General features: G+C 38.4%; 1 protein-coding gene across 15 annotated transcripts in view; it reads left to right on the top strand.

Moving 5' to 3' along the window:
- TASP1 (taspase 1) overlaps window positions 1-27121 on the top strand; it is a 230584-nt gene that overhangs the window by 78901 nt on the left and 124562 nt on the right. For 8 of the 15 annotated variants that reach the window (XR_009048367.1, XM_057701502.1, XM_057701495.1 and 5 more), the window contains exons 9-10: window positions 19831-19950; window positions 24962-25040. The exons of 1 other annotated variant lie outside the window; for it this stretch is intronic. Coding sequence is in view for 12 of the 14 variants with exons in the window: in XM_057701502.1 (XP_057557485.1) it covers window positions 19831-19950; window positions 24962-25040 (199 nt within the window). In the remaining 2 variants the exon portion in view is untranslated. The remainder of the gene's footprint in view (window positions 1-19830; window positions 19951-24961; window positions 25041-27121) is intronic. 6 more of the 15 variants (XR_009048368.1, XM_057701499.1, XM_057701496.1 and 3 more) reach the window with 1 other exon arrangement.

Genomic DNA, 27121 nt, shown 5'->3' on the forward strand with positions numbered 1-27121 from the left:
TGAGTGACTAATATTATTTAACTGAGCTGTGGTAACTGACATTTGTCTAGGTTGGAACTAGGCAAAGCAAGGACTGTGTTTGTGAAAAGGAACCAGAACTGTTTGTCCCGTGGGGTTTCCTTCAGTCTGAGTTCTGCTGGTCACATACTCATGGTGCAGGCAGTGCGCTCCTCCGTCCTTTGTAATTTCCATACATTGGCATATGCATTCTCCTCTGACAGGATTGCCATGGGCTTTCATTGTTGTTAGAACATTTATTGATAACTCTTGTGGTGTATGTGATGAAGTGATGACGTGTTAAATTTATCTCTTGTTTTGATACAAAAAGTAAAAGGTAGTTGTGTAAGTATTAATCTTAGCATTTTTAAAAAAGAGAACTTTCTTTTGGAATGCTAACTCATTGCCCAATTACCATTCTTAGCTTGTGCTACAATTGTTACACAACCTTGTTACATATCAGAAAGAGTTGCTACAAAGAGGAGATACATTGGGAAAACAGACTCAATGCACAGGATAATCTAGATTTCATAAATATCAGTTTCAAATAGCTAGCCCTGGATATTACTAGAAGGGACTCTTATTCTTAGAGTATTAAAAGAGGTTGGGGGTATTGTTTGATCTCAGCATTTTTGATGTTTCGAGCCTTTTTTTTTCTTCATTTTTCACAAGCATATTGTCGAAATAGTTTCCATGTCTTTTTATTTAATAACAGATTTTACAGTTGGATATACATGGAATTCTTTGCCTCCTCCCACCACTTGTATGAAGTAATTTAACTTTTCAATTAATTTCATTGGTTTTTAGGTAACGCAGTACTTGTATAGGGTGGTGAAATGAAAGATAATCAGACCTTTTCCATTGTGTGAGTATCTTTCACTCTTCAATTTCTAATGAAGAAATTTAGAAAATCTTGCATGCTTTATTCAGTGTTGTGTGTTCAAAACCACTCTAAAGAGATGCTACAACTTTTAATTTTGTGTTCTTTCGCCACCACATAGGGACATCAAATTGGCCACATGTTTCAGAAAGGAAATGTTGGGCCTTGCTTTGTGTGCTTCATATAAATATATTCTATTCTTTTGAAGTATATTGTGGGTAACATTTTTCCCTTTTATCCACCATCTTGAAATTATTATGTAAACGCTTAACTGTATCATACTAAATCACTGTATTTTTTGGGTGAGAGGTAGGTTCAAAGATCAAAGAAAATAAATGCACAAAAAACAACACATTTTCCTCAGATTGTTCTATTTGTACTTGTGTACATGTCTGTGTATTATGTGTGCAGGGGAAGGAGTAATTAGTCTTTTATGGAAATTTACTTGATCTGGAGTCTTCACGTGTTTCTCAAGAAGATGGTTAATGCATAGGTATATGAGTAAACAGAAGTAAGAAACTTCTTTGCCTTCTCTTTTACATAAAGAAATATACTTTATATATTTAAGTTTTTTTGTAAAACTGTAAATTCATCCTGTGGAGTGATTATCTTCTGTTTGAAATTGTTTCTTTGAATTGTAAGTAATGTATTAAAAATTATATTTTCCTTTCCTAAGACTATCTTGATTACTGATTAGGCCTATAAGACATATGTAAATCAGTAAGTAGGTCAGTAACTTAATTACTTGTATTACTAGACTACCGCAGTCTTATGCATTTATGTAGTTTATACAGTCTGATGAGCAGTATTCCTTTGCAGTATAATTTGATGGGGTTTCTTTAAATGTCTATGGCTTGTAGCACTTTATGGCAATTCGTCAGTTATCCAAATCCAGAACTTTCAACCCTTGATAGCTGAACAATTGCAGTTTTTTTTTTTTTTTTCTGCTCCTGTTTCAGAAGAAAGTTTCTAGTTCTCATATAAAGATTCAATAGCTAGTAGGTTGGATTTAAACCCTTATGAAGCTATGCCTTAAATTTATACTGAGTTTTAAAGTTGGAAGTGAGATAAAGAGTGAAGCAAGAAATCTGTTAACAGACCTTAAGTGCTGTTTTTGTTTTGTAAGGAAAGTAACCTGTGGTTTTCCAGGAGACTTGTTATAGGTTGACATCAGATGTTGTCAGACATAAATCCGCCCTCCACTTCTACTGTTCATCAGCCCTCTAGAGCCTCCTCTAAATTTTGGTGTTTAACAGAATCAATGGAGGGGAAAATAAAGAGCATTCCTTCATTATCATTGGGATAATCTCAGCTGATCTTTTTTTTAAATTTTTTTAAAATTTTTTAATTATTTTTTTTTTGGGGGTACACCAAGTTCAATCATCTGTTTTTATACACATATCCCCATATTCCCTCCCTTCCTCAACTCCCCCCCACCCTCCCTCGAGTCCCCCCCCCCCCCTGTCCCAGTCCTCTAAGGCATCTTCCATCCTCGAGTTGGGCTCCCTTTGTTATACAACAACTTCCCACTGGCTATCTATTTAACAGTTGGTACTATATATATGTCTGTGCTACTCTCTTGCTTCGTCTCAGCTTCCCCTTCACCCCCCGCCCCACCCCAAACCTCGAGTTCTCCAGTCCATTCTCTGCATCTGCGTCCTTGTTCTTGTCACTGAGTTCATCAGTACCATTTTTAGATTCCATATATGTGAGCTGGCATACAATATTTGTCTTTCTCTTTCTGACTTACTTCACTCTGTATGACAGACTCTAGGTCTATCCACCTCATGACATATAGCTCCATCTCATCCCTTTTTTTTTTTTTTTTAGCTTTTTTTAAATTTTTTAAATTTATTTTATTTATTTATTATTTTTTTGGGGGTACACCAAGTTCAATCATCTGTTTTTATACACATATCCCCGTATTCCCTCCCTTCCTTGACTCCCCCTCCCTCAAGTCCCCCCCACCCTCCCCGCCCCAGTCCTCTAAGGCATCTTCCATCCTCGAGTTGGACTCCCTTTGTTATACAACAACTTCCCACTGACTATCTATTTTACAGTTGGTAGTATATATAAGTCTGTGCTACTCTCTCGCTTTGTCTCAGTTTCCCCTTCACCCCCCGCCCCCTCCCATACCTAGAGTTCTCCAGTCCATTCTCTGCATCTGCATCCTTGTTCTTGTCACTGAGTTCGTCAGTACCATTTTTAGATTCCGTATATGTGAGTTAGCATACAATATTTGTCCTTCTCTTTCTGACTTACTTCACTCTGTATGACAGACTCTAGGTCTATCCACCTCATGACATATAGCTCCATCTCATCCCTTTTTATAGCTGAGTAATATTCCATTGTGTATATATGCCACATCTTCTTTATCCATTCATTTGTTGATGGGCATTTAGGTTGCTTCCATGTCCTGGCTATTGTAAATAGTGCTACAATAAACATGCTGGTACATGTTTCTTTTGGGATTATGGTTTTCTTTGGGTATATGCCCAGGAGTGGGATTACTGGATCATATGGTAGTTCTATTTGTAGTTTTTTAAGGAACCTCCAAACTTTTTGGAGGTTTTCCATAGTGGCTGTACTAACTTACATTCCCACCAACAGTGCAGGAGAGTTCCCTTTTCTCCATACCCTCTCCAACATTTGTTGTTTGCAGATTTTGTGATGATGGCCATTCTGATCAGTGTGAGGTGATACCTCATTGTGGCTTTGACTTGCATTTCTCTGATGATGAGTGATGTTGAGCATCTTTTCATGTGTTTGTTGGCCATCTGTATGTCTTCTTTGGAGAAATGTCTATTTAGGTCTTCTGCCCATTTGTGGATTGGGTTATTTGCTTTTTTGGTATTAAGCTGCATGAGCTGCTTGTATATTTTGGAGGTTAATCCTTTGTCCGTTGTTTCATAGGCAACTATTTTTTCCCATTCTGAGGGTTGCCTTCTAGTCTTGTTTATGGTTTCTTTCGCTGTGCAAAAGCTTTTAAGTTTCATGAGGTCCCATTTGTTTATTCTTGATTTTATTTCCATGATTCTAGGAGGTGGGTCGAAAAGGATCTTGCTTTGATGTATGTCATAGAGTGTTCTGCTTATGTTTTCCTCTAGGAGTTTTATAGTGTCGGGCCTTACATGTAGGTCTTTAATCCATTTTGAGTTTATTTTTGTGTATGGTGTTCGGACGTGTTCTAATTTCATTCTTTTACATGTTGCTGTCCAGTTTTCCCAGCACCACTTATTGAAGAGGCTGTCTTTTTTCCATTGTATATTTGTGCCTCCTTTGTCAAAGTCAGCTGATCTTCTATATAATGTACCAATCACTATATTATAGCTTTCCTGAAAGGAAATGCCTTCAGTGAATGGAATTTCACTAGGGCTACAGATAGTCTTCCTGTGTGGGAATTGTCTCAGAACATGATGTTAAGAGCATCAGATTCCAAGTCAGAACTTTTAAATATGTCCTTGTATGATATCACTGTGCACTAATGACCTGAGCTGACCCATCACAGTGGTGTTGACATGTGTAGCTAATAAGGCTAGCAGAATACACCAATACATGAAAAGTCGATTGTGTATACACACACACACACACACACACAGATCAATAACAAGGATGTTTTAAGACCAGAAGATAAGACTCACTGCTTAATTAGGTTGAAGGAAAGCTGTCTGAAGTTTTCACAGGCCTGACTGGCCTACCTCTTCTGTAATCAGCCATTTTGAATAAAAAGTCAGATGCCAGAATATTCAAAATTCAAGACCTGGGCTGAGATTACTTGAGGAATGGAGGAAATAGGTCAGGCTGAAACGGGGTACAGTAGACCAGGAGCTCTAGACTAGGTCTGCCGTTAACTAGTCCAGAGACCCTGGGCAAATATGGAGCCTCTCTAGACTTCAGTGTCCTCAGCAGTAAGGTCAGCGTGGACCAGGTGATTACCATCATTCTCTCCAGCTTGATAATTCTCTAATATATTATCATTGGCAACATGGAGTCTGTCCAAACCTCTCGATCCTCTCATTGAGATTCTTTATTCCAGCGTATGCTAAACCTGGCTGGCCATTATCTTCATCTGGGTAGCTATAAAACTACAGATTCTTAGGCTCTACTCTCAATATACTGATAAAACTCTGCAGGGGTGTGTAAGGTATTGGGCCAGCATATGAGACTCATTGCCTTTTGTGCCTAATATGTCATAGTAGGCCTGGGAAAGCACTTGCTTAGTAATCATTGTTTAAATGAACATAGAACGTTCTAGAGGAGTTAGTAACTATATACTTGATTGCATTCAGTTAATAACTTCATGTCCGCTCTTACTCATTTAGCTCTCCTGCAGGTAGACCAGAGCTCTTTTCTCCTTTCTCTTTATTCCAGAATTTGTCTGCAGGTCATTGTCATTTTCCACAGGCACCTGACACAGTGTCCATTTAGTGAAACTGTGTTTGAATGGCTGAATCTCAATTTTTATTATCACCCCCCTTTTATGCCCTGAACTATTCCAGTTGCTTATTATACATTTCACGTCATACATAGCTCAGCATGTCTAGAGTCAAGCTTCAGCACTGTCTCCTGGATGACGACAGTAGCATCCCAACCTGTCTACTCTTGACCCTTCTAGTCAGTTCTATACACAGCATTCATGAAATAATTTAAAAGTGCAATTTGATTTTGTCATGGCCGTGTTTGAACTCTTCCAGCTGCTGTTAAAAAAAAAAAAAAAAAAAAGAATAAAGTAAAGGCCTCTTCACAGCCTGTCTTTCTTTTCAGTCTTTTGCTCTTTTACTCTCACTGTGGGTCACACTGTCAGGATTCTGCCTGAGTCAGGACCTTTGTCCCTGTGATTCCAGATCCCAGGAATATGGCTTCTCCCTCTGTCAGTTAAGCTGTTGTGCTGCCCTACCTGCCTCTCTCTGAGTGTGCAGGTTCCAGGGGGACAGGGATTGTTTTTGTTGCCATGGTTTCTCAGGTTGGCATATAATAAATGCTTAATAAACATTTGTTTAATGACTAGAGGCACTGTTTTTTGTTTTGTTTTGTTTTTGCTTGCTTTTTTTGATATTTTTAGCACACTCAAGCCTATACCTTTTTACCTTGATTGCTGGACATTTGCAGTATCTATATCACTAGTTTCCCTGCTTCTAGCTTTTTTTCATTCCTCTTTTACGGTCCTTTTTTTTTTTTTAATGTATTTATTTAATTATTGGCTGCGTTGGGTCTTCATTGCTGCACATGGGCTTTCTCTAGTTGCGGTGAGGAGGGGCTACTCTTCGTTGTGGTGCTCGGGCTTCTCATTGCGGTGGCTTCTCTTGTGGAGCATGGCAGTAGGCGTGCGGGCTTCAGCAGTTGTGGTGCACAGGCTCAGTAGTTGTGGCTCATGGGCTCTAGAGCTCAGGCTCAGTAGTTGTGGTGCATGGGCTTACTTGCTCTGTGGCATGCGGGATCTTTCCAGACCAGGGATTGAACCCCTATCCCCTGCATTGACAGGTGGATTCTTAACTGCTGTGCCACCAGGGGTGTCCTACCTTTGACATTTCAAGATTGGTATGTGGTTATTTTATTGTTTTTGTGTAGACATATGGAAGCATCAGCATTTTGTTTTTTTATCCCTATCACTGTGCCTAGAGACAATGCCTTTACTCAATTAACATTACTAACTTAAACATCTACAATCAATAATTCTAGTATTAATTTTGAGAAAGCAAAGTGTATGTTGTTTTCTTTAATTGTAAGTCTTATGGTCTTTCAAGATAAGTTTGAATCCTTTTAATTGCTTCAAGCAAACATTAGTCCAAAACTATGTCTCACTTTTAACAATAAGTTTGTGTTTGGGGATGTAATGAAAGAAGAGTTAGGTTATCTGGAATATTACTATTGATAATAATATTATTGAGTAAGTGAGGGAAATGATTGTAGGGAAATAATATCTTAGAAACAGCTCAGAGTTGCAACCGACCATTCCAGAGGCGAGTCAGGAAGTGTCCACAAGGGGGCGTGCCCATCTAGCCATCTAGAGAAACGTGACCAAGCCCTCTCCTGTTAGGAAGGTAAAAATGCCTATTTTACAAATGTACTCTTAGACCATGTCCTTTTTTTCTAGGAAAAAGAGTGGACCTTCATCACAACAAAAATTCCTACCCATTTTCTAGCATGTGTTTATTTTGGTTGTGTGATTTTCCAAGGAGGGACGGGGACAGAATAGAAATGGGGATTGCCTTGCAAGCTAAGACAGGTCTATGAAGCTTGGGATTGTGCTTTTTTTTCCCCGTGTTGAGAGCATTTTCATTTGACAAGCATTGCCATCTCTTCTGTGGTCATTTTATGTCATTTGCTCAAGGGAAAGGCAGTACTCCATTTTCATTGCTCCATTGCTTTGTGTCACCTGAGGTTATTACACAAGTGACCTTGAGGAGTGGCTTTGAGTGGAGTTTCCATCAGAGCTCATAGCCTCAAGGGATCTTCAGTTTTTTTTTTTTTTTTTTCCCAGAACCTATTTTACCTTGACTTCAACATTATCATCAGCAAATGTTTATTGAGTACTATTTATATATGGGTTTTTAAGTAGACTTTAGGGAGTAAACAGAGAGGCCCTGCCCATTTGATCCAGAGGAATTAAACAATAAAGGGAAATTGTACCATTTGGTATTTGCTAGAAGAATGAAACCATCCGTGAGAGCTGCAGGGATTAGCAGGATGGAGAAATCCCCCTAAGCACAGGGTAGGCTTTATGGAAAAGGTGGAATTTAAGCTGGGGCTTGGATAAAAAGTAGGGCTTACATAACTATAGAGAGAAAGAGAAAGTCCTAGGTTTAGAAGAAGCCTGTGAGTGGATAAGCTGGTTGCACTACAGAGTTTCTGCAGGACAGTGGTTTTAAACCCAAATGCTTATGGGGCCCAGGGAGGTAGTCTAAATGTTTGAGGCCATCTAGAGACGTGGCGGCGTGGATGGCAATACGTTTCCCATTTTTAGGTATTCAAAAACCAAAATGCGCAATGCCAAAAATAGCACACTTTGCTGGTCAAACCAAACTCTGGTTTTCATAGCTTGTGATCTCTAGTGAGGGTATGACAGTTGATAAGATCCAACTGTCCACAGAATTTAGCAAAGTAAAATAAGCCACAGAGGAAATAAGTCCACAGGCAGAGTGTCCCCTGACCATCTATTTGTACTAACTGTACTTAGAAGCAAATGAGGAGAATATTTTGAAATCTGTGTAAGTGGGGCCTGCCTTGGTGGCTATTTGCATTAAACACAGGCCTTTAAGTGCTGGGAATCTCTGAAAAACATCACTGAGGTTAATTTGGATGGTGTTAGAATTTCTAAGATATAGTACTATCATAATTAGTTTAGATTGTATTTTACACCCTAGAATATACTTAGCTTCTTCCTATTCTTTGTAATTCTTTGATTTATCCCTAATTTCTAATAAGAGTTTAATCTATGGGGAACAAAAACAAAATAAATATATGGACATTTTTGGGCTCCTTTTTGTGTTTTAATATGCTGATCTTTAGTTGTGTATTTATGATTTTGAGTAATAATTTCTAATTTTGTGAGTATATTTGTAATTATATGGTCAAATGAATATTGTTGTACTTTAAAAATCTCATATCAAATAAAGTAACTTGTTACAAGTCAGTGTCAAATACTCTTCTTCAATCTGGAAAGGGTGGAGTTTAAATCCAGACTAAATGGCCCATCCCAATTGTCACGGTGTTTCATTGGCAGGAACAGACTCCAGATTGTCCAAGTTACCTTCGAGTCCTTTATCTGTTATTCCCCACTGCTTTAAGACTCAGTTCAAAGGCCAGTGGAGCGCTGGTATTTAAAAGAAAAAGTGTAATTTTATCCAGAGAAGGTAAATGTAAGCTCTGAAATGAAAGAAAGACCAGCGGTCCAGACCTCGGCCAGGTGTTCCTGGAAAGAGCCAAATTGGACAACTAAATTGAAAAAGGTTGCCTGTTCTTATTAAAGAGACTTTGTTGCTGTCTATTTAATTAGCAAGGTCTTAGCTCATTTATTTATGTGTTTTTTAATCTGCCCAGGTAATGACATTCATAGCCTATTAGTGTGTTTGCTGGTAGCGTGTTGCGCTATCTCTGTAGCTGAAGTTCTCTCATACATGCACCTCTACGAAGTGAAACTGCCAAATAATCTCGACTTCCTCCTTCTGCCTTGAATAAGTTTCCCAGACGGCAGTGACTGAGTTTAAGATAGTGAAGGATGACCAGCTCTCCAGTGGAAAAAGTGAAGTTAGGGCTCAGATACTGTATGCGTATTAATTATTTAGAGCTTTAAGGAAAGCAGTCTGGAATTAAAGAAACTGAATTGATTAGTCAGAAACGATGAGTATGATCTGGTGCCAGATGATTGATGTAAGGGGATGGGAAGGCATTAAAGAAGTGTTACCCAAAGAAAACATTGAATGGTAGAGTGTGTGACCGATATAAGGATATATCACTTCATTTTAGATAAAGTGAGAGGCTTAGTGTTTCATGGTAAGAGTCTTAGAAGTTTGTTTTGAACAGTAGGCCAAAGGGCATGGACAACCTCCTGAAATAAAGATCATTTCCACATTGTGAGAAACGAGTCTAGGCTTTACTTTGGTTATTACGGGACGAGCAAAATATTTCTCAGCAGTTGTTTAAGGATGTGCTTTTGGGACAGAACCCATTTAATGAGTGATGTGCAAAAGCATTACATTGAGGGAAGATCTAAATATGAAATAATCAGAGAAACGTGAGGTTATAGGAAAACTGCTTTGGATAGGCTGAGTCAATCGTGCGTAAAAATTGAGGAGGATGCAGTTCAGAGGACAAGAAGTTTGAGTTATTGATGAGGTTCAATTAAAAAGTATATATCTCATAACAGTTTGTTAGTTGCTGCTTCCAGGTGGATGAGGGACAAGCCAAGCCATGAAAGAGCCTAGAACATGCCAGTGTGGAGAGTCTTCCAGAAAGGGGAGAACTGCTGCGTTTAGGTTGTGCCTTTAGGGGCAGGGCCCCTGTGTGGTTGGGAAGCAATTCAAAAAGGTCTCCTACCTTTTATGGAGTTACGAGGCTTGGCATTTGAAGAAGGGCAGCATTTTGCGGTGGGGCAGGGGTGAGGGTAGGAGAGAGCAACATTTGCACTGGATGCAGCGCGGGTGAGTCAGGAATGCCATAGACAGTGTGGCGTCTAATAGTATTTGCTGCTATTCCGGAGAGCCAAGGCTCATACTGGAGGAGAAGGCAGGAAGGCTGAGCCTTTGCTGAGGTTTAGGTGACTCACAGAGAACATTATTGCCTGTTCAGGTTAATTCATTCAGTTCATCCATTCAACAACTTGTTTTGTCAGAGAAGCAATTTTGCCCTTTTTTTCTTTTTATTTATTCACTTATTTATTTCATTGCCTTTTTGGATGTTTTCATTTAATTTTTATTCCTCTTTCATTGATTTTTCATCTTATCTCTGTTTTTTCTCATGTTTTTCTTTCTTACTTGTTTAGAAAAGTTAGATGCTTAACTTATTAATTTTTTCTTTTCTAATATTGGTGTTTGGGGTATTAATTTCCCTCTAAGTGCCACTTTTATTGCACTATATCTCTCATAAGTTTTGAGATGTAATATTTTTATTATCATTCATTATTAAATATTTTGTTTCTGTTTAGATTTCTCATTTGGTACGTAAGTTATTTAGAAGGACTTTTTCCTTTTTTAATTTTCAAGTTTTATTTACCTTTATTGACTCCTAACTTAATTGTATTGTAGTCAGAGAGTATATTCTGTTTAATAGTTTCTTGAAATCTGTTGTGATTTAGCTTATGGATTAATGTATGGTCAATTTTTGTAAATACTTATTTGTGTTTGAAAAGAACGCTTCTCCTCTAATTGATACAGAATTCTGTGAATGCCTATCTAATTAAGCTTTTCAATGTGCTATTCATATCTTTTAGTTCTTACTGATTTTTTTTTTTGATCATTTAACCTATTCATAGTTGAAAGAAATGTGTTAAAATGTCTTGTTATGAGGTATGGTTTATTGATTTTTTTCCTTGTTGCTCTGTTTTTGCTTTCTGTACATTTGAGGCTCTTTTTTTACTTTAGGTACATACAAATTTAGAATTGTTGTATCTCCTTGGTGTATCTAAACTTTCAGTATTTATCAGATAGAGACCCTTTAGTTCTGTTAACACTTTTTGTCTAAAAACTTTTCTGTCTTTTTTAAAAATAAATTTATTTATTTACTTGTTTATTTATTGGCTGTGTTGGGTCTTCGTTGCTGCTTTCTGTAGTTGCTGAGAGTGGGGGCTACTCTTTGTTGTGGTGCACGGGCTCCTCATTGCTGTGGCTTCTCTTGTTGTGGAGCATGGGCTCTAGGCATGTGGGCTTCAGTAGTTGTGGCACATGGGCTCAATAGTTGTGGCTCACAGGCTTAGTTGCTTCGCAGCATGTGGGATCTTCCCAGAGCAGGGATCAAACCTGTGTCCCCTGCATTGGCAGGTGGACTTTTAACCACTGCGCTACCTAGGAAGCCCTAAAAACTTATTTTCTTGATGTTATTATAGCTGCATTGTTTGGATTGGTACCTGCTTGATATCTCTTTCTCTCTCTTTTTTTCCTGTCCTTTTACTTTCAGCTTTTCCATGTCCTTATTCTTTAGGTGTATCTCTGATAAATAACATATAGCCAGATTTTAAAACCCAGTCTTGACCTTCTAATAGTACACTATTATTATTTTTAAAGACAATATTAATTTTGATTTAGATGCAGTTTTGCCATTTTCTTTGCTTACTCGTTTCATTCCTGAATGTCCTTTTCCTTCTTGGATTATTGTCTTAGTCCTTTCTGGTTGCTATAGCAAAGTACCATAAACTGGGTGGCTTACAAACAATAGAAATTTATTTATCATGGTTCTGGAGGCTGAGAAGTCCAACATCAAGGTGTAGGCAGATTTGGTGTCTGGTGAGGACCCACTTCCTAGATGGTGGTCTTTTGTCTATAGCCTTACATGGCAGAAGGGGCTTGGGAGCTTCTTGGGCTTCTTCTAGAATGGCATAGTCCCATTCATAAAGGTTCTGCAGTCATGACCTAATCATCTCTCAATGACCTACCTTCTAATACCATCACCTTGGGGGTTAGGATTTCAACATGTGAATTTTGGAAGGACACATTCAGATCACAGCAATTGTTTTCCTTCTTCTTAAAGTATATAATTCATTTGTATATTCATTCATTCATTCAGAAAATATTAGTGAGTGCTTAAAAGGTGTCAAGTGCTTTTCTGGATGCTTAGCATGTATTAGTGAATAAAACATACAATGATTACTGCCTTTGTGGAGCTTCCAGTCTTGTGGGGGTGACTGGCAGTTTAAATAATACGAAAATAAATTGTGTATTTTAGAAGATGATGACATGTTATGGAAAAAAGATAAAGCAGAGCTAAGAAAAGAATATTAGGTGTGCTTGTGAGTAGGTGGGGGGGAGGATTTGAAGGAGGTCAGTTTGCAGTTATTAAATAGAACAGTCTTTTCGGATTTCATTAAGTGCAGGCTTCTTGGTGGTAAACATATTTTGTTTATTTATTTATAAGGGTATTTATTTATTTTTGTTGCTAAAAAGTAATTTTGTTAGGTACCCACTTCTAGGCTTATAGTTACTTTTCTCTGAGTACCTCGAAAATATACCACTGCCTTCTGGCCCCCATTGGACTTTTGGGAATTCTGCTGTCATTCTGTCGTCGTGAGCTCTCCATTCTATCTGCCTTCTTTCTTTTCTCTCTGGCTTCCTGGAGATCTGGATTCTTATTTTTCATCAGTTCTGGGGAAATTTGAGCCATTTTTTCTTTAAATATTTTCACTTCTCTATATATTCTTTTCAGTTTGGCATACATTAGACTTTCATTCATATTTTTTACCACCTCTTTCATATTTTCCATCACCCCCACTTGCTTACAGTTGCAACTGAATGTGTATTAAATGTTATATAAATATAAATGTATTATACTATTAGGAAAAAGTTAAAAAATTTGTTCATGACCTGATGTTTTGAATTCTTGGTCCTGTACCTTAAAATAGATACATCAATTGATTTTTTTTTAAAGATAAAACTTAGAGTGAAATGCACACAATCTTAAGTGTGTAATTTGATATGTGTATACAACCATGTAACAAGATACAACATTGCTATTACTCTAGAAAGTTTCCTCATGCCCCTTCATAGTCAACGCCTCCCTCCCAAAATGACTGTTTTTCTGACTCTTTTTCACCATAGAGCAGCCTTACCTGTTCTAAAACTTCTGATAAATGGGATCATATATTGTGTACTCTCTTGTGTCTAGCTTCTTTTACTCAGCCTACATCTAAAAGATTATCCATATTGTTGTACATATCACTAGTTTTTTTATATATATTTTTATTTATTTTTTATTTATTGGCTGCGTTAGGTCTTTGGTGCTGCGTGTAGGCTTTCTGTAGTTGTAGAGAGCAGGGGCTACTCTTAATTGCAGTGCGTGGGCTTCTTATTGCAGTGGCTTCTCTTTTTGCGGAGCACAGGCTCTAGGTGCGCGGGCTTCAGTAGTTGCAGCACGTGGGCTCAGTAGTTGTGGCTCGGGGGCTTAGTTGCTCCGAGGCATGTGGGATCTTCCCGGACCAGGGCTTGAACCTGTGTCCCCTGCATTGGCAGGCGGATTCTTAACCACTGCGCCACCAGGGAAGCCCACTAGTTCTTTTCTGTTGCTGAGCAGTCCTACACTGTTGCCTGTATCACAGTTTGTGTACCCATTCCCCTCTTGATAGATGTCTGGGTTGTTTCCACGTTTTGACTATTGTAGTTTGACTAAGGTGCTATAAACATTCTTGACAAGTCTTTTGTCATATATATTTTGTTTTCTCTTGGGTAAATACTTAGGGGTGTAGTTGCTGGGTCATAGCTAGGTGTGTATATTTAATTTAGAATTTTAAAATTGTGATTAATATTTATTCTAGAAAAACAAGAAGCCGAATGAGCCATATTCATTGTTATATTTTTAAACTGATTTTAAGTCATTGAGATGTAGTCTATAAATGTTTTGATCCAATGAATGCAATTTAATGATCTAGTTAATATTATCTTAAGGAACTTGTCAGAGTTATCATCATTCTTAAATTCCTTAATTTTGATTTCAACTCCAGTATATCTTAGGTTGCTATCCTTAACCAGTGGTTCATTATGAGTTCAAATTAAATAATATTAATTAAACAACATATGAATAAGAATAAAAATGATTTAAAGCGGTGTAAAGCTACCGTCGTGGTGGTTTTTACTGTTCGGCTTTGTGATAATCTGTCGTGAGTATGTTCATCTGGTCTCTACCATCACTTACACATGTTCACTCAACATGTACACCGAGGCTCTCAAACGGTTTCATTTTGAATAGAAGAAATCCATTATTCATTATTTGTAAGATTATTTTAAAAAACCTGAGATTAAGACCACTGCCTTTTCCACCTTTAATGTTGCAAGCCCCAGAACACTGTATAGGAATTCTGCCAGTTAGAAAACATGGTCCTTTGCTAACTTGGAGAGTTTGGAATTTTGGGGTAATCCTCTGGAACTTTGTTATGATATGAATTTATAATTAAAGCTGTAATCCAGATATATTAAAGCCCCTTAAAAACATGGTTAACGCACTTTATTTTCATTTTGAGCTGAAAATGTTTCTGTTAACTTTTGTTGAGTGATTTAGGGAATTAATAAAGATTTTTATATACTTTTTTTCTCTGTTATAGATATGTTTGGCACAAATTTGTATCGTGCTGCAAAGATTTTAATGCATATTTATGAAGCAAAGAAAATAAAGGATTATTTAAAAATAGACATCTTGACTGTAGCTTACAGAAACATCATTTGTAGTATTGGACATCAGAAGGGTGATTTTCTGAAAAGAGAAGAGAAAGGTCATTGGATATTCTTATATCCAAATTTTCCTTGGTTTCAGCCAAGTCAGACATATGAAAGTAGATAATTCTAGCTAAATTGTACTTTGTTTACACACACAGCTGATATACTCTGAGCCCACAGTGGCCCCACTGTAGGGAGCTGATTTTAGGAGATAGACGTGGAGCCAGATCTAGGTCTTCTGTAGCCAGAGCTATCGTTCCACCTTTAGGATGCTCGAAGGTGGTGAAGGTTTATGCTGCAGTTACTGTGCTGTCATGGAGGGCGTTAAGTCAGCTGCATTTCTCAGGTGGAAGCTCAGGCCAATTATAATGCTGCTCATCAGCCTAACAAAGGTGTATCGGGAAGGTTTGGTATCTGTCTTCATTATTGTATTGGGGAAGTCCCACCATACGTCAGTTTCAGGATGCAGTGTTACACTTCAGATATTATTCTTGTATTTTAGCTATTTGATATTTGAGTAAATCTGTACAGAAGAAAGACCAAGTTAATAAGGTAAGTAACTCATTAGATGGTGTCTCTTGGCAGGTTTCAGAGTTAGAGTGCAGGTTAGAGGCTTAACTTTCATGTGGAAAGTATCTCCACTTTGTTCTGAGGGATTTATTAGTTTACATGTGTTACTTAATTTAATTCTTACAATAACTGTGTAATAGCCATCTCCACTTTGGAGCGAGAAAAATGAAAAATTTTGACATTAAGCCCAACAGAGATTACTAGATCATTGGTTACTTATTGAAGTCTTTCCCATAACATATGCAATCTCTGTGCCACCTTTATATTGCATCTTCTTATTCTGATGGGAACTATAGTTTATACCATTGTTTTTTAGTCACAATTTTGTCAAAAAAATTAATGCAACTAGCATGTTTCAGTCAAGGACAATAGGTCCATGTGTATCTATGTGGTGCGAGTATTTATGGAGTGTAAGAATATAATAGTAGCTCTATATAGTAACAGTCATTGTGTGTTTTTTAACCTTTCTAAGGTTTCATTTCTGTACAAACGAGCTCTGTGAAATTATTATAGCCAAAATACCAGTGTTTGTCTTTCACTCAGTTTATCTGCACTTCATAAAAATGCTTAAATATTACTTCATCATCCTTCAATTTGCTTTTCAGTATGTGAAATCTATGCACTAATTCTTGAATATTTATGAAGTAATTCTGACTTTTGCAGGTGTTGCAAGCCATTAGGAATATTAGCTTAAAATTTGGAACAGGATTCTCTATTTTTTGTTTGATTTTTCATTTTTGAAAAACAAGTTACAGTAAACCCATCCATGTATAATCCTTTTGTGTCTTTCTACAGTAGTTTAGTTAGGAATTAGAGTTATAGTTCATGATATCCTGATTGAAATGCTAAGAGAATAGTTTTTACAGATAATGTATATCATTGTGGATATGTTATGTGTCCCCTCAGTTATAGGATGTTTGAGCAGGATCAGCAGTCACAGTTAATAAAAAAGAACTAATAAAGACTACCCTTTCCTGACTTTGTTGTTGCTGTTTTTGAGGAAAGTCATTCTACAGTGCCTCTTTATTTGTATGAGGGCTGTCTATTTCTAAAAGAACCAGTGAGATCAATAAGATCATTCTTTAAAATACTTTGCAGTATGTTCATGGTGGTACGGTCATAGTGATATGCTGCCAATTGGTAGTTGAACAAGACAGAGCTGAAATCTTTCATGCTGACATAATGTTGGTCTTAGGTGATTTAAGCTTCTCCTTCAGCAGATTTGTGCCTATAAAATTATTTGCCTTAGAATGAGTAGGGCCCACATTTGGCTGATAATGACCTTGAGGGATGCTGTCAGACCTTGTTTCTCAAAGTAGGGTCCATGGACCAGTAGCATCAGCTTCAGCATTACTGGGAGGATGTGTGGTCTTGACTGATTCTAGATTACTCCATCAGAACCTGCATTTGAACAGATGCTCTGGGTGATTTGTATGTACATTAAACTTTGAGAAGCCCTCCTGTAGATGACATAAGACTTGGCACCTGAACAAGGAAGAATCTCTATCTGAGGTTGCAAGGATATAAAGATTTAGGAATTATTTCTTAGAAAAATGAAACGTTCATCTTAAAACTACATTTGTTTTTAGGATTATCTCTCTTTTCTGGAATAAAATGTGATGCATTTCTTTACTTTGATACTTCTATCTTATCTACCAAAGAAGACAGACTGCACTTAGTCTATATCGTATGAGTAAACCTGACTATTGTTAATCCCCTAGGATAGTGTCATTCTCCCTAAGGTAGTGTCATTGTCTGAATCTTGAGAAAAGGAGATGGAGGACTGAGGCCCTGGCATTAGCATGGCACGGCACGGCACGGCACGTATCGTCACTTATTGGGCTTGGTTTTGTGACACCAGGGATGCAGATGTGTTTTATTTACTCCTGTTTTTGTTTTGTGTATTTGGTTTCTGCTGTCCAGGTAAGTGAGTCAGTTACCCGTATACATATATCCACCCTTTTTTTTAAGATTTCCTTCACCGTTTAGGTCATCATTGAGTAGAGTTCCTTGTGCTAAATAGTAGGTTCTCATTAGTTATCTATTTTATGTATAATGGTGTATATATTTCAATCTCAATCTCCCAATTCATCCCACCCCTCCCCCAGCTCTGCCCTTGGTAACCATAGTTTGTTCTCTACATCTGTGACTCTATTTCTGCTTTGTCGATAAGTTCATTTGTACCATTTTTCTAGATTCCACATGTAAGTGATAAAATACGATATTTTTTTTTCTCTTTCTGACTTAGTTCACTCTGTATGACACTCTCTAGGTCTGTCCACATCTCTGCAAATGGTACTATTTTGTTCCTTTTTATGGCTGAGTAATATTTCATTGTGTAATACACACACCACATCTTTACCCATTCCTCTGTCGCTGGATATTTAGGTTGCTTCCATGTCCTGGCTATTGTAAATAGTGCTGCAATGAACATCAGGGTGCACGCATCCTTTCAAATTATGGTTTTTCTCTGGATGTATGCCCAAGAGTGGGATTTCTGGTCATATGGTAACTCTGTTTTTAGCTTTCTATGGAACCTCCATACTGTTCTCCATAGTGGTTGTACCAGTTTACATTCCTAGCAGGGTTCCCTTTTCTCCACACCCTCTCCAGCATTTTTTGTTTGTAGATTTTTGGATGATGGCCATTCTGACTAGTGTGAGGTGATGATACCTCATTGTAGTTTTGATTTGCATTTCTCTAATAATTAGTGACACTGAGAACATTTTCATGTGTTTGTTGGCCATCTGTATGTCTTCTTCGGAGAAACATCTACCTTAGGTCTTCTGCTCATTTTTTTATTGTTTTCTTTTCTTTTTTTTTTTTAATTGAGCTGCATGAGCTGTTTGTATATTTTGGAGATTAATCCCATGGCAGTTGCTTCATTTGCAGATATTTTCTCCCATTCTGAGGGTTGTCTTAAAGAATAAAGATGTCCTGAATGTCTGCTGTGTGCAGAATGAAACAGAGTGGATCAGACCTTTCCTCAGAGGTTTGCAGTCAGGTTAAGAAACTATACTTGAAAGTCAGACAACCTGCCACCAGAAGAACTGTGATATTCTGGGATATGTCCACGTTGATCCGTTGGCTGGTCTTCTGCAGCTGCAGTTGAAAGGGAGGGTAGGGATACAGCACTCATTTCAGTCAGTTACGCTTGTTCTATCAAAGTAACAAGTTACACTTGTTCAGTCAGTTACACTTGTTCTGTCATAGTGGAATAGTATATTTAAGGGCAGTTAAAATTTAGAGCAAGAACCAAAGAAATGCAAACATCTAGATATACCTTCTCCTAATAGACTTGATATAATATTCTTTGTGGCATACTCTGCCTCTGCATATTTTAGTTTGCTTTAAAGAAAAATCTTTCGTTTGCATTCTGCTTTCAATATTTCAAAACTCCCTTCAATGTTGCTCAACTTCTGAGGTGGTGCTGGGAGCCCATTGACTTTTCTGGGGCTAGCCTTGGTGTGGTATTTCAAAAACCACTCAGCCAGGGACCCCTCAGCACCAATGATGTCTTGCTCAGGAAGTAGTATGAGCATAAACCACACAGGAGGGACAGCTGGTCTCATTGAACATGAGGTTGTGCCTGACTCTTTCATAGAGACTTGGGGGTGGTGGTGAGTGTGGGGGTCTCGGGTTCTGGGGCACCAATGCCCTAGTGTAAGAATACCACCATGACGGCTATGAACCTAAAGACCTGTAGTAGCCCTCCTTTTTAATATATAAAAAAGATAATTTTTCCTGAAACTGTGTTCCCGCTTCCTTTACTTCTGATTTTTATCCAGCAGTGTAAAGTTTGTCTGCCTTGCACAGGTGAACCAGAAATCTTTGAGGTAGGAGACAGCTGTTTGTGGTCACTATGTGTGAAATGCCTCAAGCATGTGAGATCTGGAACAAGACACAGAAACACAAAGATGCCTCCCAAGAATGTGCAGTTTTCTGCCATATGATTGGCAACCATATTATTAATATAGAGGAGAAGGGAGCTTGCCATTAAGTTTCTCCCAAGGAAGGAATTAGAAAAGAAAATTGTAGCATGGTCTACACCAACACTAGAAATGTCGCTCTCTTCATTTATTGTGCTGAATATATTACTTTTAGAAATTTGTATATAACATTTAAAAAATACTAAGAAGGACAATTTATCCGTTCACTTATACCATAGATCTTTTCCTCTACAAATTCTGAATTGCGAACTTAATTCTTGAGATTAAGGAAACACGGCGATATACTGTAATTTACATTAACTTGGTTTTTTCTTCCTCCCTTAGAAAGGCATGTTAGGCTTATTATTAGAGAAAAGCAACCAGACACCCTTAGTTCAGGATCTTTCAGTGGAAAATAAGTTTTGACTTGAACCAGATTTAAGTGACAACTTGATAATAAATAATTTCAAGAGATTGCTGAATGTTCCAGTTAAGGATTAGCTCGGCTTTTATGTCATGATTGTCCTGACGAAGTGCCGTGTGGTCACATCATTGTTACGCGTTGTGCTTAGCGAATGCTCCGGCCACTTTTGCTCCTCAGGAGAATGACTCTGGCACTTTGGACACGGTGGGCGCTGTGGTCGTGGACCATGAAGGAAACGTGGCTGCTGCCGTCTCCAGTGGAGGCTTGGCCTTGAAACATCCAGGGAGAGTTGGGCAGGTAAGTGATTCTGAGGTTTTTTTAACTAGCTTTCCAAGTCGAAACATGGAATTTTCTAGCTCATAAGTTTTTGAACCAGTTAGAGACTTTTTTTTTCCTTTAGAAAGAACAAATGATTATTGTTCTTAACACTTATGTAGTATAAATCATCAAATACCTGTTCAGTATTCTTCCTAAAATTAAAACCTATCTCACAGTAATAAGGTTCTTTCTGAATTTTGTAATTGGTAATCCTATGTTTGGCTACTTTCAACAGGCTGGGTACTGGCCTGGGCATTTATCAGGCATTTAATAAATATGCATTGATTTCCATTTTCTGTCTTTGTAAATGTCATTCTCTTTGGGAGTGCACACCTGACTAGATGGCTGCTTGCTTTTCAGGTGGGAAAATGGTTTTAGAGTTACATTTTGTATTCCCTCCATTCAAGGAACAGTAACATTTTGACCTTCTAATCCCTCCTCTGATTAAGCATTTCAGCTCTTTTATAGAGTGACTAGTAGTTCAAGTCACCAATACCACTCAAGAAATCAAGATAGGAGGTGGGTCTAGTTTATGTGCCACTGGCTTATTCCCAGTTCACTTGTACATCTTCTTCACCCTTGACTCCCCATTTTCAGCCTTTAGTACCAAACTGAGAATGAAATTTAAGAGTCCACTTGATCTAATAACCTTCCTGAGAATAAACCAATTTGGCACATTACTTACGGGCTTTATAAATATTTGTTGAGTGAGCAGATGAATTGGACACCCTCACGGAATCTGTTCAAGTTGTTGCACGGGGTGTGTTTAAGCTCCGTGTTTGGATCTCGTGTTGCCTCTGGAGCACTGCCTGGCATGCTCTGTGTGCTTTGTTTCTCATGTTTGGAGAAGAGTCAGTGTCACGGTTGCTTTGGACACGGTGGTTAGCGAGTGCTTGGCGCAGAGTGATCTGCTTCATGGAGGACATCTTTGCAAAGCCCCAGGTGGTGTTCCCTGACCTGCCCTTTATTGTGGACAAGCCACTCGCAGCCCTGTGGTGGGAAGAGGAAGGGAAGAATAATTAATTTTGTGCTCCTCTTTGCCTACCATACAAGGGGATTTATGAGGAATGATTACTCAACATGTGTAAATGCTTTGAACTCAGTATAAAAAGCCTTTGTCTGGTCATGGTATTTTTCCACATTATAAAGCCCTGTGTATTTGTCAAGTTTGGAATAAGAAAACCAAGCTTGGCACGTCAAATGTGGATGCCTCGGTGGAGAAAGAGAGAGAAAAGCCAGCAGAGCCGCCTTCATCGCATTGCAATTCCCATGAGTTTCTCACTGGTTTTTGTTTGTTTTGGTTAGCAAAATAGCAACAACAGAACCAAGGACAGTTCTGGACTACGTTAGTGGGATGTTACACCGAACCTGGCACGTGGGGTTGCCCTGGAAAAAGAAATACTGTAAAACTTACATGTACACATTTGAAAGTTGCTAAGAGAGTAAATCTTAAAAGTTCTCATCACAAGAAAAAAAAATTCTTTACCTATGCATGATGATGGATGTGAACTAGACTAATTGTGGTGATCATTTTGCAATATATACAAATACTGAATGATTATTTTGTACACCTGAAACTAATATAAAGTGTGACAATTTTACCTCAATTAAAAAAAAACCTTACATATTGATTTTGCCCCACTTGGCTACTTTACTAATGCATGGTTTGTGAGGGCTGAAAAATCAGGAAAGGGTGTGGAGGAGAGGAGTAAAGGGAGGTGCTTACAGGGAAACACAGTTGCTTAATTGGGTTATATTGCTCAGACAGAGGAGAAGCAGTAAGCCTGGAAAAACCTATGCATCAGATGAGAGGTAAAGAGCCATTCTTCTTGACAGTCAGGACAGAATGAAACAAAATACACAAGCAAACTGTTTAAAAAAGCAAAGACTAATTATTTTTTAAAAATGTGCTGACACTAGGTATTTTTATTAAATGCACAAGTAACTCTAAAATTTTAGCATATTAACCCATATTACCCTGCCCTAGATACAACTTAGGTCCAGCTGCTGAAGCGCCACTTTGGCTTAGAACTTGTTTGCTTCCTTAGCTTATCGTAGTAGTTAGAATTTACAAATGGGACACGAGAGAGGAATTATCATGTTCTAGTCTCCCCCAGCCCCTACCCTACCCACGCACAAACAGGCAGTTGAATTTAGGGGTTATGGGTTTGGGATTTAGGTACAACTTTATTCTGACCCCAGCTCCCCGCATACAGTCCCCTCACTGTGGACAAGTTAATCGGGTTATATTGCCTTTAAGTTATAGAACTGTAAAGTGGGGGTAAATAACTACCTTACAAAGTTCTAGAAGATTAAATGACATAATGCATTTCAGTTGCTTATCATAGTCCCTCGTAATAACAGCTGCAGCTGCTGTTTATTAATTGCTGGCTGTGTGCAGCAAGCGTGTTAATTCCTGTGATCTTACAACACCGTGAGGTGGGTGTTTTTATTACCCTCATTTTATAAAAGAGGAAATGAGGACCCAGATAAGATTAAATTATAATAATAATACCATCATTTGTATGACCTACTTTTACTGCATGATAATAGCTTTAATAAAATTTTACTATTAAAAAGAAGGAAGCTTTTTTATTGTTATTGTTGTCTGTAAAGGTCTGCTTAAGGCTGTTATGTTTTATCCAAACGGGTGGATGAGAGAGGAACAGTCTCTGATTCTTTTATTTTACCTGTCACTGTCTCAGCCCAACCAATTTCAAAAGGTTAAAGAGGAAGACAACTTGAGGTCATGAAATTGAGGAGAGGCAGCATAAAGGAAATTTGTTTAGAGAGGAGAAATAAGAATATGAATAAACTTTCTTTTCATGACCTCCATGGGGCTTCCAAGGGGTATCCTTGTGGCCTTATTTACTATTTTGGGGTACAGTCTCCTGGTCAAGATAATTGTGGGGAGTAGAAAGGGCGGTGGACTAGCAGACTATGCAGGGTTTTCAGTGATGGAAGAACGGCCCTTTCACTGAGGTCACATGTTCTCTGAGGCTTTGGCTGACCCAGCACCCAACCTAGGTAGTACCAGTGGAATGGCTTATCCCACAGATCTGCCATTTTACTCTGAGATGCATATGCTGAATCACTTCTGTAGAGCTTTTAGTTGCCACACTCACCAAGCTCTCTTGTATATTTTAGAGGCAGTAGTAGATTTTCTGCTCTCTGCCATGTTAGGGGCGTGTGCTCAGTTCTTGGTTCTACTTTTAAGAGGGGTGTTGTCAGGGACAAGGGGGGATGGAAGCTGTGGATCACATGAACACGGTCAGACTTCATCTCCAGTGGTCCTGGACTCTGGATCATTTCTCGAGGAGGTCATTAGGGAAGTGGGGTAGGTGTGTGCATCTCACTGTCTTGGGGAACAGTTCATGGATTATTTGAGAGAGAAAAGAGGAATCAGGGCATTAGAGTAGCTGTTTTCAAAAATTTGGAGAACTTTAGTGGGAGGTTAAAGTGTTTACAGAGAGTAGACCCAGGGTTGGTGGGTAGAAGTTATAAGAAAGCAGATATTCCTTAAAGCAATCTAAAGAAGAACTTTCCACTGAGGGGAAGTATCCTAAAGGGGTGTATGTTCCCACATGAAGTGGCAAGGTTCTCAGTATCAGAAGGGCCTGGGATATTTCACAGAAATCCCTGCTCTGGGTAGAATATTGGAGCAAATTAGTTCTGAAGTCCTTGTAAAAAAGAAAAAATACCATGGAAAGTGGAAGTCACCATTCTCAGCCTTAGCTGCTTCTTCCAGTGCTCACAAGTGAGTTTCTAGAACATAACAGTACTATTTTGTGGCCTTCATCAATCACAGAGAATGCTGAATGTCTTGTTGTAGTTTGCTGATTTTCTTTTAACTCAATATGTTTCAGAGTTTTTTCTGTAATAGTTCTTAAAAATCTTTTTTAAGAAACTTAACCCTTTTTTCTAATGTTTGTAACAAATTCCACATATTGCTATGGCAGTGTTTATTTAGCCATTTCTTTACTGATTGACATTTCTGCTGTTTTTATATTTCATTCTTATCAAAGAGGTGATAATGAACCTCCTTGACTGTGCCTCCTTGCGTGTCTCTGCAATAGCTGTCTAAGGGCTTTGCTAATTCTGCTTCTAGCTAAGAAATGGAAAAGTTCTCATCTGTGATTCCCCTTCCAAAGGCAGAGAAATCATTGTGGATGTTGAAGAGGCAAATGCAGACATTCTGTGTGGCACTATTGGAAACAAAATAGGGATGATTATCACACCCTTTTATAAAACCACAGTAGCTATTGTGTTCCTGGTGGTTTCAGACATATAAATGTATTCCACCACCTCACAGTGATTAGCTTGAACAGGCCTTTTTGCCTCCTTTCTTTCTATCTGGCAGAGTCTAGCACAGTGGTGAGCATATACTGGGTCCTTTGGTGCATAACTGTTTGCATTTCCTTTTGTGCCGCCCCGAAGGAGGCAGGGAAAAGGCACTAAGACCTAAAGCAGGGTTTGCTAGAGCGTGGCAGGAGGACCACCTGTATTCCAGGTTCCTAGGGCCCTGGCTAACGATGCTGATTCCTGGGCCAGCCTCTAGGCCATCAGGACATCTGGGAACCAAGGGTCCTATCATCACGCTTCCCCAGAAATCTGACACACACCTTGTTTGACGAGTGTTATTTTAATGCAACCACAGTGATTTCAAGGGGCCAGAAGAGCAACATGCGACAAACTGCAATAGAGGGAAGATTTTTTCAAGGAAGGAAAAAATTACTGTTGATGAGATTAAGAAACTTTTTTTTGCTATTTTCTGAAAAATTTTAGATTAGTACATAGCTGAAAATATAGTTTTGATAGTGTTAGAACCATTGTTTGCATAGGTCTTATATAGCCTCTGGTTATCACCCATTTGCTAAACATCATTATTAGACGAGGCTTTATTAGATGGGTATGATTTCTGTCTTCTGTTGAAAGCTAGTAAATATGTATAATAATCTTAAAATATTGTCTTTACCTATTTCCCCCCCAGGCTGCTCTTTATGGATGTGGCTGCTGGGCTGAAAACACTGGAGCTCATAACCCCTACTCCACAGCTGTGAGTACCTCAGGTATTTGCTGCTTTCATGACCATTTTTCATAACTTCAACCTTGTAGGTCATTTAATGATTGAAAACAGTATTTTTATGTAAACACAAAGCATGTGCTAAGACACCGCATGAACAAGAACCTTGATGCCTGAAAGCTGTTTGATATTTGGGAGCCTTTGAGAACTGCTTCACAACGTAAGTATCACAGTGTAAATGCTTTGCTAACATTTTCAATACAACTTTGGAGTTAACTGAAATTTAATTATATTTTTAATGGATTTTTTTTTCTCTAATGACTCATGATAGTACCAAATTCAAAACGCTATAAAAGTAGCAAGGCATTTCAAAACTAAGAGGTCATTTCTTGAGTAAAATGTTGACATAAAACTTACTAGGTGGATTTCAAAATCTATAGTTTATGACATCTATACTTTTGATAAAATGTAGGTCCTCTTTTTGTATTTGTATTAGAAGAGTCTTTGTCATTTAGAAGTGTGTGTGTGTGTGTGTGTGTGTGTGTGTGTGTGAGAGAGAGAGTGTGTGTTTGGGGGGAGTGGATTTTAACGTGCAGAATGGTTGCTGTCTAGATCCAGGTTTTCATATGCTTGTGCCACATGTACTTGAAGCTTTTAATGTGGTTGATATTATGGTTGACATAATAATATTGGTTCCTCCCCTTTGCCACGTTGTCACTCAAGTTACAGGCCTTTCTCCCCGACGTCCTCAGGCTTTATCTGGAGGGTGGATAGATATGGTTTCACCACTCAGGTGAAGTCCAAACACAAATTAATGTTGAACCTAAACCATACTAATACAATACACAAAAATTGTTTTCCATTTGGAAGAGATGAGCATAATGTAATAGTATGAGTTAACTTCTAATTTAATATTGCTGGCACAGAATACTTAGGAATTAGCTTGTGCATAATGGAGTACGGGCCATGTCTGTGGAAAATTGTGGCATTTGAACAAAGCAAAGTCTAAATGGATAATTCATTGTTTCACTTTTATTTTCCTGAAGAAGTATCAGTTGGTGTCATGTGTTGTGTTGACTTTATTTTTGGTTAGTATGTGGTTCAGTGAGTTGCTTTGTTGCTGTTTAAATATTACTCTCACATCTGCGTGTTAGGAGACCTGAATTCTACTTTAAGCTGGAATTCTGAGAGACTGCCTGACTGTGTCACTTTGGAAAAGAAATTCAATCTCTTTGGGATTGTCCACCTCCCTTCTTTTTTTAAATTGATGATGTGGAAGTTGGGATAAGAGTACACTTCATGGATTTGATTCTGTGAAGTAGAGTGCAGTGGGTGGGTAAAGTTAAAACTGTAAAATTAAGGTCTTTCTGCCTTCCCCTTGAATATTTCCTTTCTTGTCCATCTTGCATCCACTGAAGATAGTTTTATGTGACTAAAGATAACTTTAGGTTTCCAGTTTATGATATCCAGTGTAGCTTTTTAGCTTGGATGCCCAGCTCATCATGTTATATCCTTCTTAAGTTTGAGGACTAACCATCATCAGCCTACAGAACCTGAGCACAATGGAGCAAGTCTCCAGTTCCTTCCGTCTGTGGGACTTTATGTGATTGCTTCGCACTTGTTTCTCCTGGGGCTGTTGCTATGAGGTTGACAGTGGAAACACATGGCAGAGTTGGGTGACTGAGTCAGAAGAAAGGTGGAGCACAGAATTTTGCAATTGTTTGGTCAAAATAAAAAAGACATGTGCCTTAGGCCATTGCAGAAAATCCAGAGACCTGGCCTACATTTTAGGTTTATAGTTCTTGGAAGGTGATAATTGAAAGACAGAAGGAAGATAGTTAGTTATAGTCAGGGTAGGGCTCTCCTAAGGCCAGACAGGCGATGTGGTCATTAGCCTGAGGGATAAACTCCAGCATCTTGTTCTCATCACAGTGGGAAGGAATGAGTGGAGAGTGGGGAAGAGGGTAGGGGGGCAGGAGCTGACCTTGCAAGCTCTGACTAATGTTCCGGCATCTTGGAAATTTCCTGAGCTAGGGAGGGAGCAGAGGAGATACCTGGGTTCTTGTTCAGACTCTTGCACTCACTGGCTGAGGCATCCTGGCAAGGAGTTATTTGTATAACAGGAAC

Source organism: Hippopotamus amphibius, chromosome 12 (genome assembly GCF_030028045.1).
Source record: "Hippopotamus amphibius kiboko isolate mHipAmp2 chromosome 12, mHipAmp2.hap2, whole genome shotgun sequence".
Lineage (NCBI taxonomy): Eukaryota > Metazoa > Chordata > Mammalia > Artiodactyla > Hippopotamidae > Hippopotamus > Hippopotamus amphibius.